Below are 19,504 nucleotides of genomic sequence, written 5' to 3' on the forward strand. Positions count from 1 at the left end.
TATATATATATATATATTTATTCCAAATCAATATATTTTTTTTTTTACTTAAATATCATTCATTAAATTTTATTTATCATCACTTTTTCTTTTTTGTGTTTTTTGAATGCTTAGTGTGGGTTTATAATTTTCTGTAACATATTTTTTGTTAACTTTCAAGCACATTTGTATGTTTAGCAGATTTTCTCACCTTTCAAAGGTACATGGGTGAAGGCCGATCTTCACAGCTACGGCACTGCCTGCATTAAGATGACTGCCTTCAATGGTGATCCTTGTTCCTCCAGACAGAGGGCCGGCGGATGGGTGAACGCGGTTAAAATATGGAGACTAATGAAAGAGACAGAGGGTAAAGCAGGTCAGGAAGAACTCAGTGCTTTTAACACGGCTGTCACACACAATTATAAGATTGTCCCAAGTTAAAAAAAGAAAACCCTTTTGCCAGAGCAGTATTTTAAATCAGAAACACTTGCCACAAAGGTGAAGGCTTTAGGTGAAACAGCTTTGTAGTCAGGGTGGATGCAGTCCCTTACGCAGACCTCCACCTGGGCATCCTGCACCCTGTAACCCGTGGCATCATTCAGTCGGCACACGATCCTGAGGAGAGGGAAGAACACAGATGGAGAGACGAGTTAAACTGGTTGCTTAAAGATAACAGTTTAGTTTGGGCTAAGGTCATCTAGAAGCAACAGCTCCATGTCTATTTGTTTTGAAGTGTGTTAAGTTGGATAGAAGGCTTTACCTAAACAAACACGGAAACAAGGAAAACTAGAACTGGTTTTAAAAACAACAGAACCAAAACATTTATACTACTAATATACACTCAGTGTTGAGATCAAAGCTTTTGAAATGTGACCAGATAAGGATTGAACCCCAGGAATGAAATAGTTTGGAAACCGGCAGGTTTAAATGACTTCCAGCCTTCTGATGGGGTAAGACGACTAACCAACGAAAATATTCAAGGTTTTGGTCGAAGTGAAACCGGCTAAGAAACCTTAAAGATAATAAAAGCTGGTAATAAACAAACATTTCACCGTATATGAATAGAACAAAAGTCTTAATCAACTGTCTGTTGTAACACAACTTTACAGACCATTTAAATCTTCAACACAAATACTAAAAGGAGTTTCAGTAACAGAATAGGTTCCTTTTACAGATTTATCACGATTTTTCTTAACCCACTTTTAGATTCATATTTACTTTGAGGTACAAAGAATAGTGTTGGTTCTCAGAAAAACTTTATCAGTTTTTAAAAGGGATTATTGGAGGCCATGCATAAAAACAAAAATGTATCTCTAATGTAACCCCAAGAACACATTGATAATACAACTTACAAAGGAAGACAAAGTAGGAGATGTTCGAAAAACTTTTTTAAATGTCTGTCTAGAAGGGAATATTTGGTAATCTGAACATGCACGTCTAAAACCTGCCTCTCCTGTATTTGCAGTGAGTCCATCATAAAAACAACAGAACAAATGTTCAGAGCAAATCTCATCTGAAATAGAAGAGTCTCTCTGCTCCTGTGTACACTAAGCCTGCATTAACTCATACTGTAGAAGCGTAAGCAGAGCACATGGCCTTGGGCGCTGGCCGGCCAAATGAAAATCCACTGGAGAAATTATCGAGCGACGAGAAGAGTGGTGGTGCAGCCTGCAGGGAGGAGACACACACACACAAACTCACATACGCACAAACTTCATGTTTCAGCCACTGGAGACACAGTTGACTGTTAATTAGCCAGAGCGAACGAATGAGACAGAGAGAAAGGGCGAGAGTGCAGAACAGAGAGAGAGAGAGCGCGCTTAGGAAAGGAGAGAGAACATTACAGTGAGCGAGGCTGATTAATTGAACGTGCTCATATCTTACACATCTCCTCAGCTTCCTCACCCTGGGATAAGTTGTTAACTCTGCTGCTTCCTTCCTCCCTGCAGGTGGCCATGGTAACCGTGGCACAACGGCGACAATGAATTTCACATTCCGATGCCGTGCGCATCAATTGTTTTTTACTTTGCCTTTCATTTATTCCCAGGTCTCCTGCTATGACAGGGGGCCGCCATTAAAATGCTGGACAGTTCTCGGCTAGAAACGCGGCTTCGGCTGCGACAAGGCTGCAAAGATGACGGGTGGCTGCACCGAGCTAGTACTGATTCACTGCTTCAAACGTTACCTCGTTTAGATCAGTGCGTAAAATTATGAAATAGAAAATGGAAAGATGTTACATCCACAGATCACTAGTAATAAAACAATATTTTTTCCCCTTACTAAAGGTTTCTTCAAGGTGAAGTCATATCCAGCTCGTTAATATTTAATGATTGAGATGAATGACAAAAAGTTCTACTTCCTTCAACTGGATCAAAGAAACAGAGACCGACTGAAGGCTGGATTAAGTACAAGTGTTGGTAGCACAAAAAAAGATGGGGAGTAATGGTGAGAACAACGTGTTCAAATTTTTGCAAGATGTAAAATGACCCCCACCTCTCTTTTTCTACCACCTGACCTTTGACCTGTGCTGTCAGTCCTAAAGACTCCGCTCTAGATCTGATAGGGTTACAGGGACATCAAGTGAAACCAGGCCACTAATGGCTCCGTATGGCAAACATCACTTATAATTAGGATGGCAGCCTAACTGCCTACCACACCCTCCTCCTCTTCCCCCCACCCTCTTCTCCTCTTCCTGCGCTGCTACTATAACAGATTTGCTGCACCACAGAGCTGAAATTATAATAGAAATAAATGCATTAAAAAAATTCTAATCACATTTTTCTTTTGGACAAAAATTACAAATGCAAACATTTTAATTTTCTGCTGCACCATCCACAAGCCGGACCTCCCTTCTTCTCTCATCAAGAGTCCATTGTAGCACGGATATATTGTTACTATAGAATAACTACTTCTGCCTGTCACTACCCGATCCGTACCAGAAACGCAATCCGTACCATCAGCTCATTTGCGCAGGTGCAACAAGATATTCATCCAGGTCGCCATATAAAATGTAATCAAGGGACTAAAATTACTTATTTCTATCCTTAAATCACCAAATAATGCAAAATTACATGTTTAAAATTATAAATTTTTCTGGGATTTGGATGAGTTTTACCTTGGGTTATATTGCATGTCTGACGTCATCATCAGACGCGCTCAGAGCAGTCCAGCAAAATATCGTTACACTGCTTTTATCTGTAGTTTATTTGTGTCGTTATTTAGATGACGCACAATATACTATAAAAGTACTACAAAATGCAAACATAAAACCCCATATTACAGCAATTATCTACAATTGCAGGCAGAAAAAATAAGCCTCAAGGAGTAGGGTGGGACCCAACTTCTGAGACAGATCGGAGCTGCAGACGAGGGATGAACAGAGAGGATGTAAGCACATTTATTCGCTCAGAAAAGACGTTAACATTTAACAAATTACAGTTAAGTACACTTTTTTATAATTCAGGAGAGGAAAAAAGTAGTTTCTACTTTTTTTTCAGAGAGCGAGGTGACCCATACTGTATATATCCTAGCTGTGAATGCACAAGCGATCTAACAGTACGGATTGGGTCATGACTGTGCAGACAGACTGTCTTTATTATTACCACCACCTCATGGACTGGAGTGAGAAATCTACCATCTTATTTTCCATAAATCTAAAAAGACCAAAGATCAAGTCCCTCTGCCAACTACATTTTCTTTAATTGCAATTATATTGTAAATGTAATTAATTATACAGCCTTACTAGATATGAAGCAAGAAATCAGCAGAATCCAAGTTGATTTAATGCGTGACCCACATTTTCATCTTAAAATCGGAACAGTTAACTCTCCCAACTACTCTGACCACACTCTTCAGTGTAGATGCCGTTACTGGGGGAAGAATTCCACGTTAGCGTTATTAGTATAAGTGCGGCGTTTAAGATGTATAAATAAGAAAGATGAGCCATAAAGTCTGTAAATCAGTTTTATTCTACAAAGGAAAGCTGCCACCTCCAGCCCCTTTAAAGGGGAACCTGCCATCGTAAATTTTATCCTTTTAAAAAGTGTAGGTCTAATATCATGTTTGACTAACTAATGTTGGAAATTGTTTGGAAGTCTCACAGCTGAGGGACCACAGAGAGAGGAGGCTATGGGCAGCTCTTTCAGCTGCATCCTCATGCTAGAAGGGTGTTTCTAGGTTCATCTTTTACTCCACCTAATTGTTTCACTCTGTAGTTTGGGTCTATTCTGTTTTCGTCCTTCTGTAAGAAGGGTCTTCTCAATTATTCACATATATTACAATCACATCCAGTATTTAAATTCAACAATGTATTTAGTCTATTGTTGTATTTGTTGATTAAAATTTCATTATTTTACTGATTTTATTTGCAATTTTACAACTGATTGTCCTCTGAGATCAACAGTTTTGTCACGTAGGATGGAGCATAGAGCAGAAAATTACTGCACACCTTAGAACAGAACAGGCTGCAAGTTAAAAACCAGCCACTAATCACTATTACTACTAATACAAGGCAAAGACAGTGATTTTTCTCTTCCTCTTATATCGACATATAAAAGCAGAGTTAATTACAGCACTACTGTATGTGGGACATTAGTTTATATAGATGCAAAGTGAATTGGTTTATATCAGCAGCTGAGACGTTCTTCTCCTTCTGTTGCTGAGGGTTGGTCTGAAAGCTACAAGTTGGAACTTTTTAATCAGAAAAAAAGGCTAAAATAAAGCTGATTCTTACCCGATAGCTAAAGACAGTCGTGTAATTTTTTTGTTTGTTCTACAAAATGTTGATAATCTGAAAACTGGACAGTTGGGCGACATTTTTACTCTGGCGCTTAAACAAACACTAATAATCAACCACGGCAAAGACCTTTAAGTCTTATTTATATTTTTGAAATATTACATATGTATATATAATAATCTGTGTTTTCTATGGTTTTATTTCTACAGAAGCCTTCACCATGCAGAAAGAGGCAGGTCTGTATCTCAGTCTGGGCTGTTTTTCTGGAAATCAACATAAAGTATAGAGAAAGCAGGTACTCTTTATATTGTTTTATTTTAAAGGTCATGAAAATTGGGAACAACATTTGAATCTACAGGTCAGATCTTTCTGTATATCTGTTATCAGTCACCAAATTCCACATCATTGACTCCATTTGTAAAATGCAGCTCTACTTAGGTTTCACTATCTGGGAGAAAAAGTCAACCTGTTTCCTCTAGAATCAAGAAAAAAATGAAATCAGAGCTTGTAAATTATAGATCACAACTGACATGCCACTACCCATTCTGGCGACACCTGTCACCAGCAGAGAGAGCAGCAAAGCGTTCTGTTGTTTTTACTGTCAAAGTATCAAAGTCACGTCTCTTGCCTTTCCTTCCTATTGAGGAGGCAGACGAACAACCAAATCAGCCGGGGCTGTGCAGTAAAAATCAGCAAATGGCACATTAGTGTCTACTGAGAGCTACATGGTAAGGACCTGAACACTGGAGACGTCTCAAACTGTCACGAATGTCCCAAATTCTTTCCTAAATGAGCTCGTCTGCTTCAAGGAAAAGGAGATAGAGGCGTATTTCACTACAAACTGAAATGCCTTGGATTTCCAGGTGATGGACCAACACAGATAATAAAATGGACAAGGAAGAGAAAGGTTTTTAGAATGGATAACAAATGGACTATAATGGTAATCTTGCCCCACTCTAATGCCTATAAATTTACTCTAACACTACCTTCAGAAATAACTGAATTAGTAAACAGAACCTACCTGTGAGCAATTTGATAAAATGCTTGAAAAATAAAATAAAAAAGGTATATTTCTACAATGTAAAGATAACTCCAGTTTACAAAAGAATTTTTTAGATTCCATGAGAACAAAACTGAATATTCTGGCCAAACTGCAAAGTGGAAAAAACACTTTATATAACACTGAAAAGCAACAACGTCCTTACAGTAAGACAGGGAGGGGGCAGCATCATGCTGTGGGGATGCTTTTCATCAGTATGTAACAGGAATGTTGGTCAAAATTGATAATAAAGTGGATTGAGCTAAACTAAGGAACAATGGTAACAGAAAGAAAACCTAAAGTGTACACACCCTCCATCTAATCCGACTCAGCTTCTTCTACTATTTAGTTCTCTTAAAGCTGGAAGACAAAGACAGGGAGAGGTGGTTCTGGAGAGCATATATTTACATGCTTAAATAATACCAATGATAGATTTTTAAGATTTCTATAATAAGCAAAAATCTTGCATTCAATTTTATTGGCACAGATTCTCAGCCATTGGGTTGATGACAGATCTGCCCTTACATTGGAGCCAACCAGACTTCTAATTCTTGTTTGATCTCTCATTAAAAAGGCTTCTTCAGTTCTTGACATTGAAAGAATCAGACTAACATTCATAAGGCTGATCTAAAACCCTTTATGACTTCTATATTGAAGTATGGATCTCTATGGAAACAAAATGTAAAAGAATTCAGAGCCGTTATCAATCTGTCAAAGGAATGTTAAGTAGTTTGAGCAAAGCCTCGAATCTAAAGCACCACCAACAGGATAGTGTTTATATTTCCGATGATAACTGAAGGGTAATAAAAACTCACATGAAATCATTTATTTCTGGAATAATACAAAATAAAAAACAATCTGCAGAGCTGAATTGACCCTCTTTGTCGTTAAAACAAAGAGCTCACTCATACTAGAACAGACTGTGCGTAAACATGAAGCGAGATCATCCAGACGGGACTTTCAGGCTGCTCCAAATAATCTGCTTCACATAAAGAACTGCTGCAGTTATTAAAAGAGAGTTAAATTAAATCCACAACACCCGCTGTGATTCAGAATTTCCCAGAAAGCGGTAAATATAACCTAATGAGAGGAGGCGTTCACATGACAACCTTTTAGCTATGAGCAACCTTATGGGATGGAAGCCACCCACTTCCAATAATAAAATGTTATTAATCTTGAACTTCTTAAAATCAGAATAGTTGGAGAAATACATTTGGTGTAGGAGGCTTCATGAGTCAGTTTATTTATTCTGATCATTTGTGGAATAAAAGGTTGCCGTCACATTTAGAAGGACCGCACGCCTGCAGCACAGCGGTAGCGTGCGCAGCTCTGGGCGCTTTGAAGGGAATTGGTTCTTTTGGAGAGGAGGAAACAGCTTTTAACCTTTACCGGTTTTATGAAACAGCGAGGGAGAGATTGCTGTGCTTAACGTCTAGTGTCACATCGATTTGGGACTAGAACAAGCAGGGAAGAGGAGAGTTTCAGATGTAGTTATGTGAATGGACGGGGAGACGACTGAATGGTGTCAACGTACTGCTCAGCGCTGATGTATTGGTCCGGCTGAGGGTTGCATGCCACCTTCCCGATGCGCACTCCATTTTCGATGTCCTTAAACTGCAGACCCAGGTTCTCACCGGTGATAGTCAGCATAGTGCCTCCCTGTCTGGGCCCCGTTTCTGGAACAAGCTGGTGGAAAGACAAACAAATGTTGGGATTAAAAAGTAAGTTTGGAGAAATTAAACATGCAATGCATGTAATCTGTTGTTAAATACAGATAGATACAAAAATGCATCCAGTAATAAGTATTATCTTTTTTTTCCTCTATACTTTTGACATTTATTTTCACATGTTAAGTTAAATGGAAATCAGGGATTAACATTTTCTTCATTCTATTGCAAGTAAAAACACAAACTATATATATACTAAAATATCCAAACCAACTGTCTATAGAACCCACAGACTTTGATAATAGAGTCCTGCTGTGTTAATCATAAACACACCTCCTGTGCAGGGAATTAACGCTGCAAATCCCCCTAAAGACATCATCCTCCCCATGAAACATGGTGGTGGCAGAATGATGCTATGGGGGACATGTTTCATAAACAATGACAAGTCAGCTTTTAGTAACACCTTGAACAAATAAGGGATGAGTGGTTGAACATAGAACTCACTTAGGGGGTTAAATACTAACACTGTGATTTTTTTAACCCCGCCCCCTTTGCAATTGCTATGTGACATAAAACACAAATAAATTGGATGTAAATAATATTTGCAAAGTCACAAAATGTTTAGGAGTTTGAGGTCTATTAACATGTTTTTTTTCCCATATTGCTGTAATTTATCGCATGATTAAAGTTTCTATAGTCGTGGTATTTGAAAGGTGCTACGCTATCAGCCCCATTAGCTCCACCTGTTCTCACTTTGCAGCCCTCCCTCTCAGCCTCAGCCAATTACTCATTCAACCAATAAGGATTCATCTGCACATTCAACACTAACAAAGTCTTAATGTCAGATCTCCTTTCTTTCCCCTCAAGGTCTGCGAGAGGTGAGAAGAGGTGCTAATGGCTACCGAGTGCTGGCCTGGTTGCTAATCACTTCCTATTCATCCATTTCTACATGCAGACAATGGTAATCAGTCACTTCTAGCATAATTAGGCCTAAAGCTAATTGGATTAGAGCACAACCAGGCCGTGGGGGTCATTTGAAGCGACATAGAGAAGGGCGGGGTTTAGGCTCCCAGTTGGGTCTCAGGATGTGGGCAGAGTTAAATTTTATTATTTATTACTGCTGCTGTTATGTTTTTTTTTTTATGAATGCTTTACATGCTTTTATTCTTAAGAATTACCTTCCTTATTTAAATTTGAGCTCTTTATGTATTTATTGGGTAACGACTAATTGCAGGGGGAGTGCGCTGAGTTCATGCCCCACTCCCACAGACTGCCACTATGGGTCCCTGAGCAAGAACCTTAACCCCACACTGCTCAAGAGGTGGCAGCCCACTGCTCTCCAAGTTAAATGCAGAGAGTTAATTTCGTTGCTTTTTCTACTTGCGGCAGTTTAATGACAATAAAGTAGAATTCTAAAAAAGGAAAAAAAAAATCTTCTATTCTAATTGATGATCAAACTTAGCATATTTCTGCTGACAGCAAAAGTTCCTTTATCATTAGTGTTTGAATCATGCTGGATGATAATGAGACTGGTCCTTTTAAGGCAACATGTTTCAGTGTTAAGTTACACAAAGAAAGAAACCACAGACAGTGGCTGGCTAGTTTCAGACAGAGGTGCTACAAACAGAAACACGGTGTCCTGGAGGCCAGAGCTGAAATGCCACAGTGATATAAATAGGCTGTTTTCCAGTCTGTCACCACCTAAGATGCCGCAGAGCATCTCTTCTTCCTCTTGAACTTTTTTAACTGCCTTCCAAACTCTTGCTTTGCTCTAAATGGGCCTATTTTAAAGCGCATAACGACCGAGTGACTGGCTCAGAGTGGTTCCCCAGCCAGAATCTTCAGATATGTTAATCAACTCCTCTTTTTCTCAATAAGTGGCAGTTTATCAAACACACATACACGCCAGTGGTTACATCAGCAGCTAAATACCACAAACAAAAAGGCCTTTTTGATAAAAGCCGCCAGCCTAAACACTCGCTCTATTCTCTGCCTGCCGTCACAACGCTTTACGCCCATTCGGTGGCTTTTTCTTTTTCCTTTGTAGCATCCTTGTCCTGTTGTGTTGAAGGCTTTGTGTCAGGCCCATTGTGTCTGCCTAAGCAGCAGAGCACAGATAGCATCTGCTCGTTATAGGAGGGGGAGGAGAACGGGGGGAGGAAAGCAGGGGGCACGGAGATGATACGCACGCTGCGTAAGGCCTCTGAAGTTTTCTGCAATCTTGAGAAACTAAAGGTCACAGACGAAATGATGGTGGTACTGCCGAGCATTCTTTACTAGCTGACTAAGTGAATTATTAATAAGATAATCGATGGCGATGTGTGAAGAACATTCTGTGTCAGAAGTCAAAATCCATTCGGGGCCAATTATAACATTCTAGCTCAACTCTAAGGGCACAGAAGGAGTCATAAAGACGCAAACAGCTGACATCTTGCCATAATTGTTCCTTTATAGACGGGAACTGCAAGCATTTGCACTGCCACTGGTCCTTTTAATGTTGGCTTGTGCAGTAACAATGAGGCTCATTGTTCAGCACTAAAACTCGATCAGCAAATCAAAGTGGTTCGGTCGATAAAAGCCTCTAAAAGGGGCAGAATCTATCTCGGTGTCGACAGAGGTCGCTATAAAGATGGGGAAATGACCGAAGAGCAAGGGAGATAAAGGGGAATTGGATGGGGAGAAAAGGAAAAGTTGAACTGCTAAAGATCCCCGGGGAAATGAGCTGAACATGAGAAGGCTAATGTGGAAAATCTCAGAGCTTAAAGGCACAAAGTAGAGAAACTACCAATGTTTCATGTGCACAAAGATGACATTTTACTTAAAAACAGTTGCTCATTCATGTCATCCACCTTCTTGTTTTCCAAATGCAAAAAACAACTCAGCAGCTCATAACTATGCTACAAGCTGAAGAGCTAAAAATGCACCATTACAGCCCTCACGCTGGCACGGCCGGCTCCGTTTTAATTGGTTTCTTAGGGCTCAGTGCGATGCTCTCTACGTCCCAAAAGAGCATGCGAGCAGGATATGATGGATGACGGTGGGCCAGGTAGCGTCCAGCACCAGTAAGGGGACATTTTTTCTCTATATCAGGACACAGAAGCACAAGGTGTGTGTGTTTTAATCCGTGCAACTTGAATTTAATCTTGAAGACACTATGAAGAAATCACTGAAAGATGAGATTATCTGGTTGTTTCAAATGTAGGAGACTTGTGAGTACCAGACAGGGTTTGATCAGTAATGGGCCTTGCATTATAATTCATACCACTATAAGCTATTATCTTAACATTCCTGGTATTTTATTAGGATTTTATGTGACACATTATTTCCCTTACAAATAGAAACCTAAAAAGTTTGGTTGGTGTTTGTATTAAGCCTCTTTGAGTTAATACCTAGCATGTATTTTCAGCATCCTCTAGATGCTGAAATTCTTTTGTGGAATGTCAACACTGAAATATGAGTCTGTTATTCCTCCCTAAATAAAAAAAAAAAAAAAAGACTTTAAACTTGGACATAATTAAAAGCATTTTTCATTAGTTTTTTAAGGTCTGGGCTTTAGCTATGTTATTCAATTTGACATAAACCATCCATTGTAGCTGTGTTTAGGGTTACCACTCTGCTGGAAGGTGAGCCGTTCTTTTGCCCTATATTTAGCTCCATCCATCTTCCTCTTTAATTTGACCAGCTTCCCAGTACCTGGTCAAAAAGAAGGTACCTCCACTATTGTTTGCACACAAAACCAATACTTTGAATTTGAGTTTTTAGATAATGGAGAGCGCAATCCTTTGCAACAGCTACCAAGCCTGAAACATCATTTTAAACCCTAACCTTGGTTTAACTTCTCCACAGCCCTTAGGAGAACAGTATTCTATGATTTACCTTTAACTCTTCACTATTATGTTATTCGTTTTTCTGAGGTCCATTTTTTATATAATCTTTTGGCTGCTCTAAACACAAGAATTTTCCCATTGTTGTACAATAAAGGGATTTTCTATTCTATTCTATTCTGTTCTATTCTTCAGACTAGCAGACTCTACCTACCAGCCAGGACAATTCTGATAGCATGTTAAGACTACTATTTTGGTCTTAACATGAAAATCTCCCTTTTCACATCTAGTTAATTTTGCACGATATTTTTCTATCTATTAATATAAACTTTTATATATATATATATATATAGAGAGAGAGAAATCATATACACTTTTTAATAAAACGTGTCTTACTGTGCTTTGTAATGCAACATTAGGCATTGTAAAAAGTTGAAATCTGAAGCATTTTCTTCTTAAACTAAATGCATTTTTTCTTGAATTGATGAAATGAAACAGTTTACATTAAAAAAATAATTGCATTGTCTTATTCAAGTGCATTTATCTAAAATAAAAAGTAAAGTAAAAATACTCAATCCACTGGCCAATCATCTTATTTACCTACTCACATTAAGGGTAAATAGACTAACTTAGGAAATGTCTACTTATTTCTACATCATTCTTGCAGTGTGTTAAAAATGTCCGTTATGGGAAAATCAGAATAGTTGTAATCTATAATTTGCTAATTGATAGGTAGACAATGATAGACCAAACAAAAAACACTGTAGACAGGACACGGGACTTAAGCAGCTTAAAGTCCAGATTTTTGCCATTTCTGACATTAAAATTTAACACCTAACATTAGCTGCCATTCAAGAACCAGCACTGTTATGAAAACGGTGCAAATGGCCTGCTGCACAAACAGGTTGACCACATGCTGCTCAGCATCAACACTTATATTATGTTCTAGTGTTTCCTTTCTCGTTGAACACTTTCATCTCCGGTCTAAATGAAATTAGAGGCCATAGAGTAGCCTGCATGGTGCAAAAAAAAGCAAAAGATGCTTCAAACAAATAAGGAGAACATTTAAAAAAGGGGAAAGCATACTTTGGACTGACAGAAAGCAGCAATATGTGTGGCTGATGTGATGCTCTTTGGGCGAAAGAATAAAAAGGCAAATGAAAAGAGAGAGATTGTCATCTGCCGATGTTCTTTTGGCATTAAATGTCAGACTATAAATGTCATAGGTGGAGAAAAGAGGTGAGGAGGGTGTGATAATGCCTCCTTTCAAACCCATGTCTCCCCCAGCTCCCCCTGAAAAAGCCAGCAGTACCCTCTCCTGCTGATTCGGAAGCTCCTCTATGCCAGCATTTTGACTGCCACCAACATCTTGCCCAGAGGGTAGAATTTAGCCCTACATATGTGTGCATGAGCACACGCTCGCATGCAACCACCCCCTCACCTCTCTCCTACACACACAGCCCAATATCTGTGCATGCTTGTTTCTAAGAGATAACTGAAGCGAGCATGAAGGGAGAAGGAGCATTAGTTCAGGGACTTATCTATATGCCACTGCTCCAATTATCCAATATCTCCATTAAGGATTTAAAGCAACACAGTCTGTCGCACACAAAATGTACTAAGGAGTCTAGTAAAACAAGTCTGCATTGATGAAGAATTAGTATAAATTTATGTTTTCTCACTTGTCTAAACTGTTAAAATTGCATTTTTTTTCAGCTTAGGTGACTTCTTTTGCAGTTCTATTTATATGCTTCTATTTTCATAAAAAAAAGATTAAGGAATAAAGAAAATGAAAAACTGTCTTTAGCTTAAGCTGATGAATGATGCATCTATTTCACTTTGAGCTGTGTGTCTATACCAGGGGTGAGAACTGCAGGCTCAGTGACCCCAGTCACTGTGCGACGAGGACCACCGCCATGGTTGCCGATGGCAACAGATGGCTATATTGTAGTGTTAAGGCGCCTCAGCTCCTCCATCCAACTATGTGCACTAAAGTGCGACACACCTACACCACAGTGGGACACAATAAGCAGAACCCCACTTCTTATTCTTTCTTGTCGCCATGTTTTCCTCCTCAGCATCACTACTGTTCCTGCCTCTTCTCGTATCTTCATCTATAATCTGCTCTGTGTGCTCCGTCTTCGTGTGTCTCCTGCCTCCCCCTTGCTCGCCCATCTGTGCTGGCCTGCAGTCATAGTGCTGGCCTCTGAGTTGTCTGTCTTGTCTGCAGATTTGCCTCCTGTGATGTATGATGTTCCTTTCATGAGCCCAGGCCAATAATGACACAGCAGAGGGAGGGACATCGAATCTCTCTTCACTGGAATCGTAAAAGTGAATTTTTGGACCCAAAAAAACTGCCAAACCCGGATTAATTACTGTTGTGACTGGATTAGTCCTTCAGAAAATAGTATTTTAGAGTCTGCATACTACAGTTATTTAGTTATTTACTTAATGATTATTCAAACAATTGATTAATAAAATTTATCCAAATAATCATTTTAGCCCAAATAAACGTACAGTTGGGAAATACACTAAAAAGTGCTGTAAAATTGCGTTAGGTATTTCTTTTAAACAAAAAAAGGGCTGAAAGGATTATATATTATTGTTTTGCCACATTTTGGGCAAAAACGGGAAAAGCTTTTTCATCTAAAATCATTGATGGGTCAGCTTTATGAGATATACATAGATTGATATGTCCCATTTATCTCCAGAAACATGATTAAACTGAAAACTTGGCTTAAAGGGAAGCAACAAATCAGACCTGAGGGACCAATACCTACCATAATGTCTCTATTAGGGTTAAAATGAGGCTGTAAGCATCAATTTTCTTAGATGAGGCAGTTTAAACTTTTTAGATAAAAAAACACAGACGGATAACAACAGATGTGTTCATAATCTTCACATATGATAATAGGCAAACTGTTTTGTGTTGTGAGCCAAACAAATTGTGTAAATCCTTCCACCTATCACAGGTAGAGGCGGCAGGAGCTTGAAGTGACTTTTTCTTAAAACCCAAATTATGAGAAACTCCAAATAGTTTGAACACGACAGAAAACCACCATCCATCCAATCTTCAAAACGAATTACATCATTCCGAAGGAGTTTGCTTTATTGCTTGATTTGCTGATGGCAGCTGTGATCGATTACAGGAACATTAGCCTTGCCAACAAGAGCCTTTATATCCCAGAGTATGGTACTGGTTGGATAAGTCTTTGCACAGCTACTCTGAGGCAATGCCTCTAACTCCTCAATCTCTTTTACTGTCCTTTCTGATTCTGGGTGACCAGTGTGCTCTGCACTGATGAAGCAGTTGACCGCATTTTAATCACTTTCCAAAAACTTGGACTTACTTTGGACAAGTGAATCAATATGTCTACAGAGCGAATCCTGCAGTCATGGCAATGCAGGCAGCTGGGTTTGCTCAGACTGAAAACTTTTCACCAATTTCTCCAGAAGACCAGACTAAATTATCTCTGTAAAGTGTGTTGAGATGTGTTGTGAATTGGCGCCATATGAATAAACTGAAATTAATTTGAATATCATTAGTTACAATTCAAAATGCAGGTGAGAAGGACAAAGTATTGAACCATTTGAACATTTCCTTTAACTTGAAGTTCATAGAGCTGTTTATGAAAGAGCTTCATAACTGCTGCAATGTTATGGTTTCAAGGGACGGAAAGCAGGAAATGTGCAATGAAACTATCAAAATACGATTTCTTTTCAACATTTTTCAATCTTTTAATGTTTTATTTATCTGTGAGTGAAGCGTGTTCATGCTTCTGTGTGTCTGCACACACAATTTAATTATTAACATACATCTACAATATCTTTTCATGAACTACTGAAATTAGGGCTCACCTTTGTGATCTTTGGGTGAGCACAGCGGGCGTTTCCAGCTGCAGCGTGCATCCAGACGCTCTCGGGGGTAGTGCACTCCTGTCTGAGGGAGCACTTCTTGTCTCCTACACACCAACCACACTCGAACCTGGCGTTTGCCTTCAGACACATCCCGCAGCTGTCTCTTAGCGCATAGCATTTATACAGGTGAGCTGCAAATGAGAAGAACAGAAGAAACTGTGAGATTTAGGTGTTAATTTAGAGCAAAATTATAAATTATGATAAGCAAAACCTGCAAACACTTTATTTTGAAAAGGCCTGATTTCCTCTTCAGTACTGCAACAGAAACAGATTTGCTAGGACAAAGTGAAGGCCCTCTCACTCAGGGACCACTTCTTCCTCTTTCCAATTTTAACTCCAAATCCCACTGGTCTTAGAGCAGCTTTATAAAACCTGTAGCAATTACTGGCTGCTAAACGATTTCCCTGTAATTACATTAACCTAACCGTATTTGTGACTGAGAAGCATTGCTAACACTCTACCAGATGTCAACCCTGATGGCAGGGGGACATCTTTGTCCTGTAGATGCCCGCTAGACGCACTCAGGAGATTCCTATGAGTGATAACAATGCAGAGCCACTGATTCCCAATGCTGATACTGTCTGAACGTGTTTCTGCAGACGTGCCGTATATGTTACAGACACACTGCTATGACATCAGACGCAGCAAACACATGAAACATAAGACAACAACAGCTTGTTTGGTACATTTGGACATCAGGGACTGATCAATACCTGAAGTGACTTATATTACGGTCAAATGGTAGCAATCACCGCTTTACCAGCTTTAAAGACGAAACAGTTGGAGTACAAAGAATATGTCAGAGTGAAATCCCTCGGCTTCTTGCTATGTCTGCAAGCACCGAAGAGCAACGAGGAAAAGCAGATGATGACACTCCCTCTGAGAGGGCGTACATCCACGGGCCATATCGAACATTGATGAGGTTATTTCAGCTCACAGCAGGGGGATAATGTTATAGTCCCCCTGCTGTGCTATGTAAGCCACAATAATTATAAAGACAACACTATACAGAGTGTTTTACCGGTAATTATATCCAACAGACGTGATCTCATTGTCTCGTCCCAAAGTGGCGCATAAGATGTATGATTTTAAAGACGAACCACAAGGCTTGTTATTTGTATGGAAACACATAGGCAACAAGGTTGGGTTTTCTAAATAGACATTTCCATATGTTTTTCCCTCTTCACCATCAGTGAGGAAATCCTACATGATAAATTCAAAAACAGTTTTGCTTTTGAGGAAGCAGCCATAACCCTGAAGGCAGCTTCAAAACAAAATCAAAATCTGGGACAAAGACCTTAAAATTAGAGAGTCAGACTTTGATCTGAGCTGAAACTGAATTTCTAGGCCGTGACAGCTATTGTCATATTTAGAGATAAAGGTAAAAGCTAGCAAACTGAGAAGATCCCCCAGTTGTTAGGTAGGAAATTATAATTTCTCATAATAAATAAAATCCCAACACAAAAAAACTTCACAAATATTTTTACAACATGGCTAAAAGACAGGTGACCATAAATACGTCTGAACTTCCGTCCTAACCCATAAATCTTTCAATTACTATATAGAGGACTTTATAGTGAACTAAGTTAACTGACCGTTTGGACAGACAATCACTACTTTTAGCTCCCCGTTGGTCACGTAACTCTGCATTCCCGCAGGGCGCCTCTGCCATCTTTGTTATTTGTCACCGTTGTCAGTTAGCGACCGCCGTAGGGGGTTTATTGTAGCGGGCTGCTGTGACAGCATATCCCGTAATGCTTTGCGAGGAAAGCTCTCCCAAAGTATTCTGGGATATATTGGCTTGGATGGGTGATCACTACTTTTGAAGGTGCATTGTAGGAGATTTCGACTCCACTACTTTTTCATCCACTAGACGTTAGGACACTCATTTCAAATGACATAACCACTATTTAGGGCCCTATATATTGATTAGGACAGACATTCGGAAACAGCCTAAGAGGATATGTGGGCGGAGCTAAAGAGGTGGAATCAGCTGCCTACATCATACTATAATATTCTCCGTTGTGAGATCAATAAAGTTCAATAAAATTTTATTATTATTATTTAGAGGAAAGAATGAGGGGTTATTAGAAAAATATCAACTAATGTAAAATAAAAAGATCTGGGTGTGAAAACTAAAGGAGAATCAAAAATCCCTGCCAACAGTATGTTAGTTAGACAGCTGATTGCAGGCTTAGCTGGACCAGATTTTCCCCCTGAAAGGGTTTCTAGCCCATCATGAAGCTACAGAGAGGAGCTTGGGATAGAATAACATCAACATTCACACATAATGTTGATTTAGAAAAACAAATTAACCTAATGTGTGTTTTAAAGTTGTGGGAGGAAACTGGAGTACCTGGAGAGAACCCACACATGCATTGGTGTCTTTCTGATTAAAGCAAAAAGAAATCAAGCTGTGGGTTTTTAATTTAGGTTTTTGTGTAAATACTGACAAAAGGGGGATTTTCTTAATGCTGTCAGAATCTCATTCCAGCCTAAATCCTTATAGCTGACAGATCCTATCGCCTTTAAAGAAAAAACTGTTAATTTAATTGAATTCTGCATAAATCTGCTAAGAATCGTAGATGCAACCTGGCCCCATGTATGACAGGCTTATAGGAAAAAATATTTAGCAGAAAAAAACATACCCTTTAAGCAGGATGTATAAATGATAAATGGATGTAAACAAAGCAGCCTTCAGTGATTGACGTCCCACTAACTCACCTTTAATGTTGTAGGGGTTGTCGATGACAAAGTTTCCATTCCAAACCACAGACAGATCCACGGGAAGGTCGCTGATATCACTGCCGTCATAATTATACTGAAAAAGAAAACAACATTAACGCAAAGATTAGTACAAAGTTGCTTATTTAAAACTTTCTTCTTGAGATAATCAACATCCTTGGTTCAATTAAGGAAGGAAAAGGTAAGAGAAAAACTGGAAAGAAGAAAGCGAGTTCAGCTATGGTGGTGATGCGATATGCTACGGCGCTCACAGTCAAAGAGCCATAAAAATGAAGTATGAGAGACAGGCTATATTGTGATTTTCACACATGGCACATCCACGGCTCCCTGGCAGAGCGCAGAGTTGATTAAGAAACTGGGATCCCCATCACTGCATGACTCATTCCATCCCAGTGATGAATGAAAAGCCTAATATATCTCCAACAATAATATTCTCATCTAATTTCATTTTTTGCATCCTGAACTAATAAGAGTTGAAACGTAATTGACTCCTCGACGGCATAATCAGTTTTATGGATTTGCTTTAAATGAGACAACAAGCCTCAGAAGCGGTAATCTGATGGCGGTGTATGTGAACCCAAGGGATGACATGGAAAAGAGCTCCTTTGAGACTCCTCCTAACAAATAAATACCGACGATTATCAGCACCAAATAAAACACAGCTGTAGAAGGGGCACCTCCACCCATGTGATAACCCACAGAGGGAAATCATTTTCACAAAAGCCATGCAGGACCAGTGTTGCAAGCAGACGCAGGTTTGTATCCAACTATCAACAGGCATCATTGGGTCATCAAGTGGCTATAAAAATCTACCATCTAACGTCCAACTGGTTGTTCAGTCATGTCTAAAGTCTTTTCTGCATTTTTAATCACAAACCTGGAGTAAGTTTACCAACTCTACAGGTAGTTTAACTGGTACTGAGTGCTTTTGTCAGATGAGAAGAACAAAGAGCTGCTTGATGGGTTTGGGGTTAAACACATGATGAGTGAGCAAAATCACTTCAAGCCCATTCTTAAGGGCTGGTTATACTCACACAGCAGTGTGTTGCAGTGAGATTCACGTAGAAATTTTTGATCTGTGCCCACTTTTGAAGCGTGGTCTACGCTATGTTATATTCCAGAGAGGTACAATAATGAACTAGCTGTGGGTCTAAATAAAGCTGGTGGTGAGGAAATGCGGGCAAGTTTGTGCGATCCAGGTGGAAAAAGGGTCCCAGCGTTCTCACGCACCTCGCTACTCTAGCTGGTTCAACTTTGCGCGTTGTTTTCCGCATTTGCGTTCATACAAACAAAACAAGCCGGCAAGCAGTTGTAGATTTGACCAATCAGAGGCGTCCTGTCTGCGGTCACCTACAATTTGGGAGATGTGCAGCAGAATGTCTGCAGAGGGGGCGGGGACGTCTTTGCGTTCACTGCGACACCTACGCAGACAACCTAGTTTCAAAGTATAAATCAGCCTTTAAGGAAATTGGGGAATCTGTCATGCTGTGGGCATTTTTTCCCCAAAAAGCCTCCTTTGAGGAGATGGTGTGGTTACGTTTTTGAAATGACAAGAGATTGCATTCATTAAATCAGGTAACAAAATTGAAATCATTCT

General features: G+C 39.5%; 1 protein-coding gene across 4 annotated transcripts in view; it reads right to left on the minus strand.

Annotated features, from left to right (window-relative positions):
- plxna1 (plexin A1) overlaps positions 1–19,504 on the minus strand; it is a 235,377-nt gene that overhangs the window by 46,346 nt on the left and 169,527 nt on the right. For all 4 annotated transcript variants that reach the window (XM_015390057.1, XM_015390054.1, XM_015390056.1 and 1 more), the window contains exons 11-15: positions 17,887–17,983; positions 15,103–15,293; positions 7,288–7,439; positions 471–594; positions 191–327 (exon numbers count right to left, since the gene is read on the minus strand). In XM_015390057.1, coding sequence (XP_015245543.1) covers positions 191–327; positions 471–594; positions 7,288–7,439; positions 15,103–15,293; positions 17,887–17,983 — 701 coding nt within the window. The remainder of the gene's footprint in view (positions 1–190; positions 328–470; positions 595–7,287; positions 7,440–15,102; positions 15,294–17,886; positions 17,984–19,504) is intronic.

This window comes from Cyprinodon variegatus, unplaced genomic scaffold (genome assembly GCF_000732505.1).
Source record: "Cyprinodon variegatus isolate N-32 unplaced genomic scaffold, C_variegatus-1.0 Scaffold484, whole genome shotgun sequence".
Classification (NCBI taxonomy): domain Eukaryota; kingdom Metazoa; phylum Chordata; class Actinopteri; order Cyprinodontiformes; family Cyprinodontidae; genus Cyprinodon; species Cyprinodon variegatus.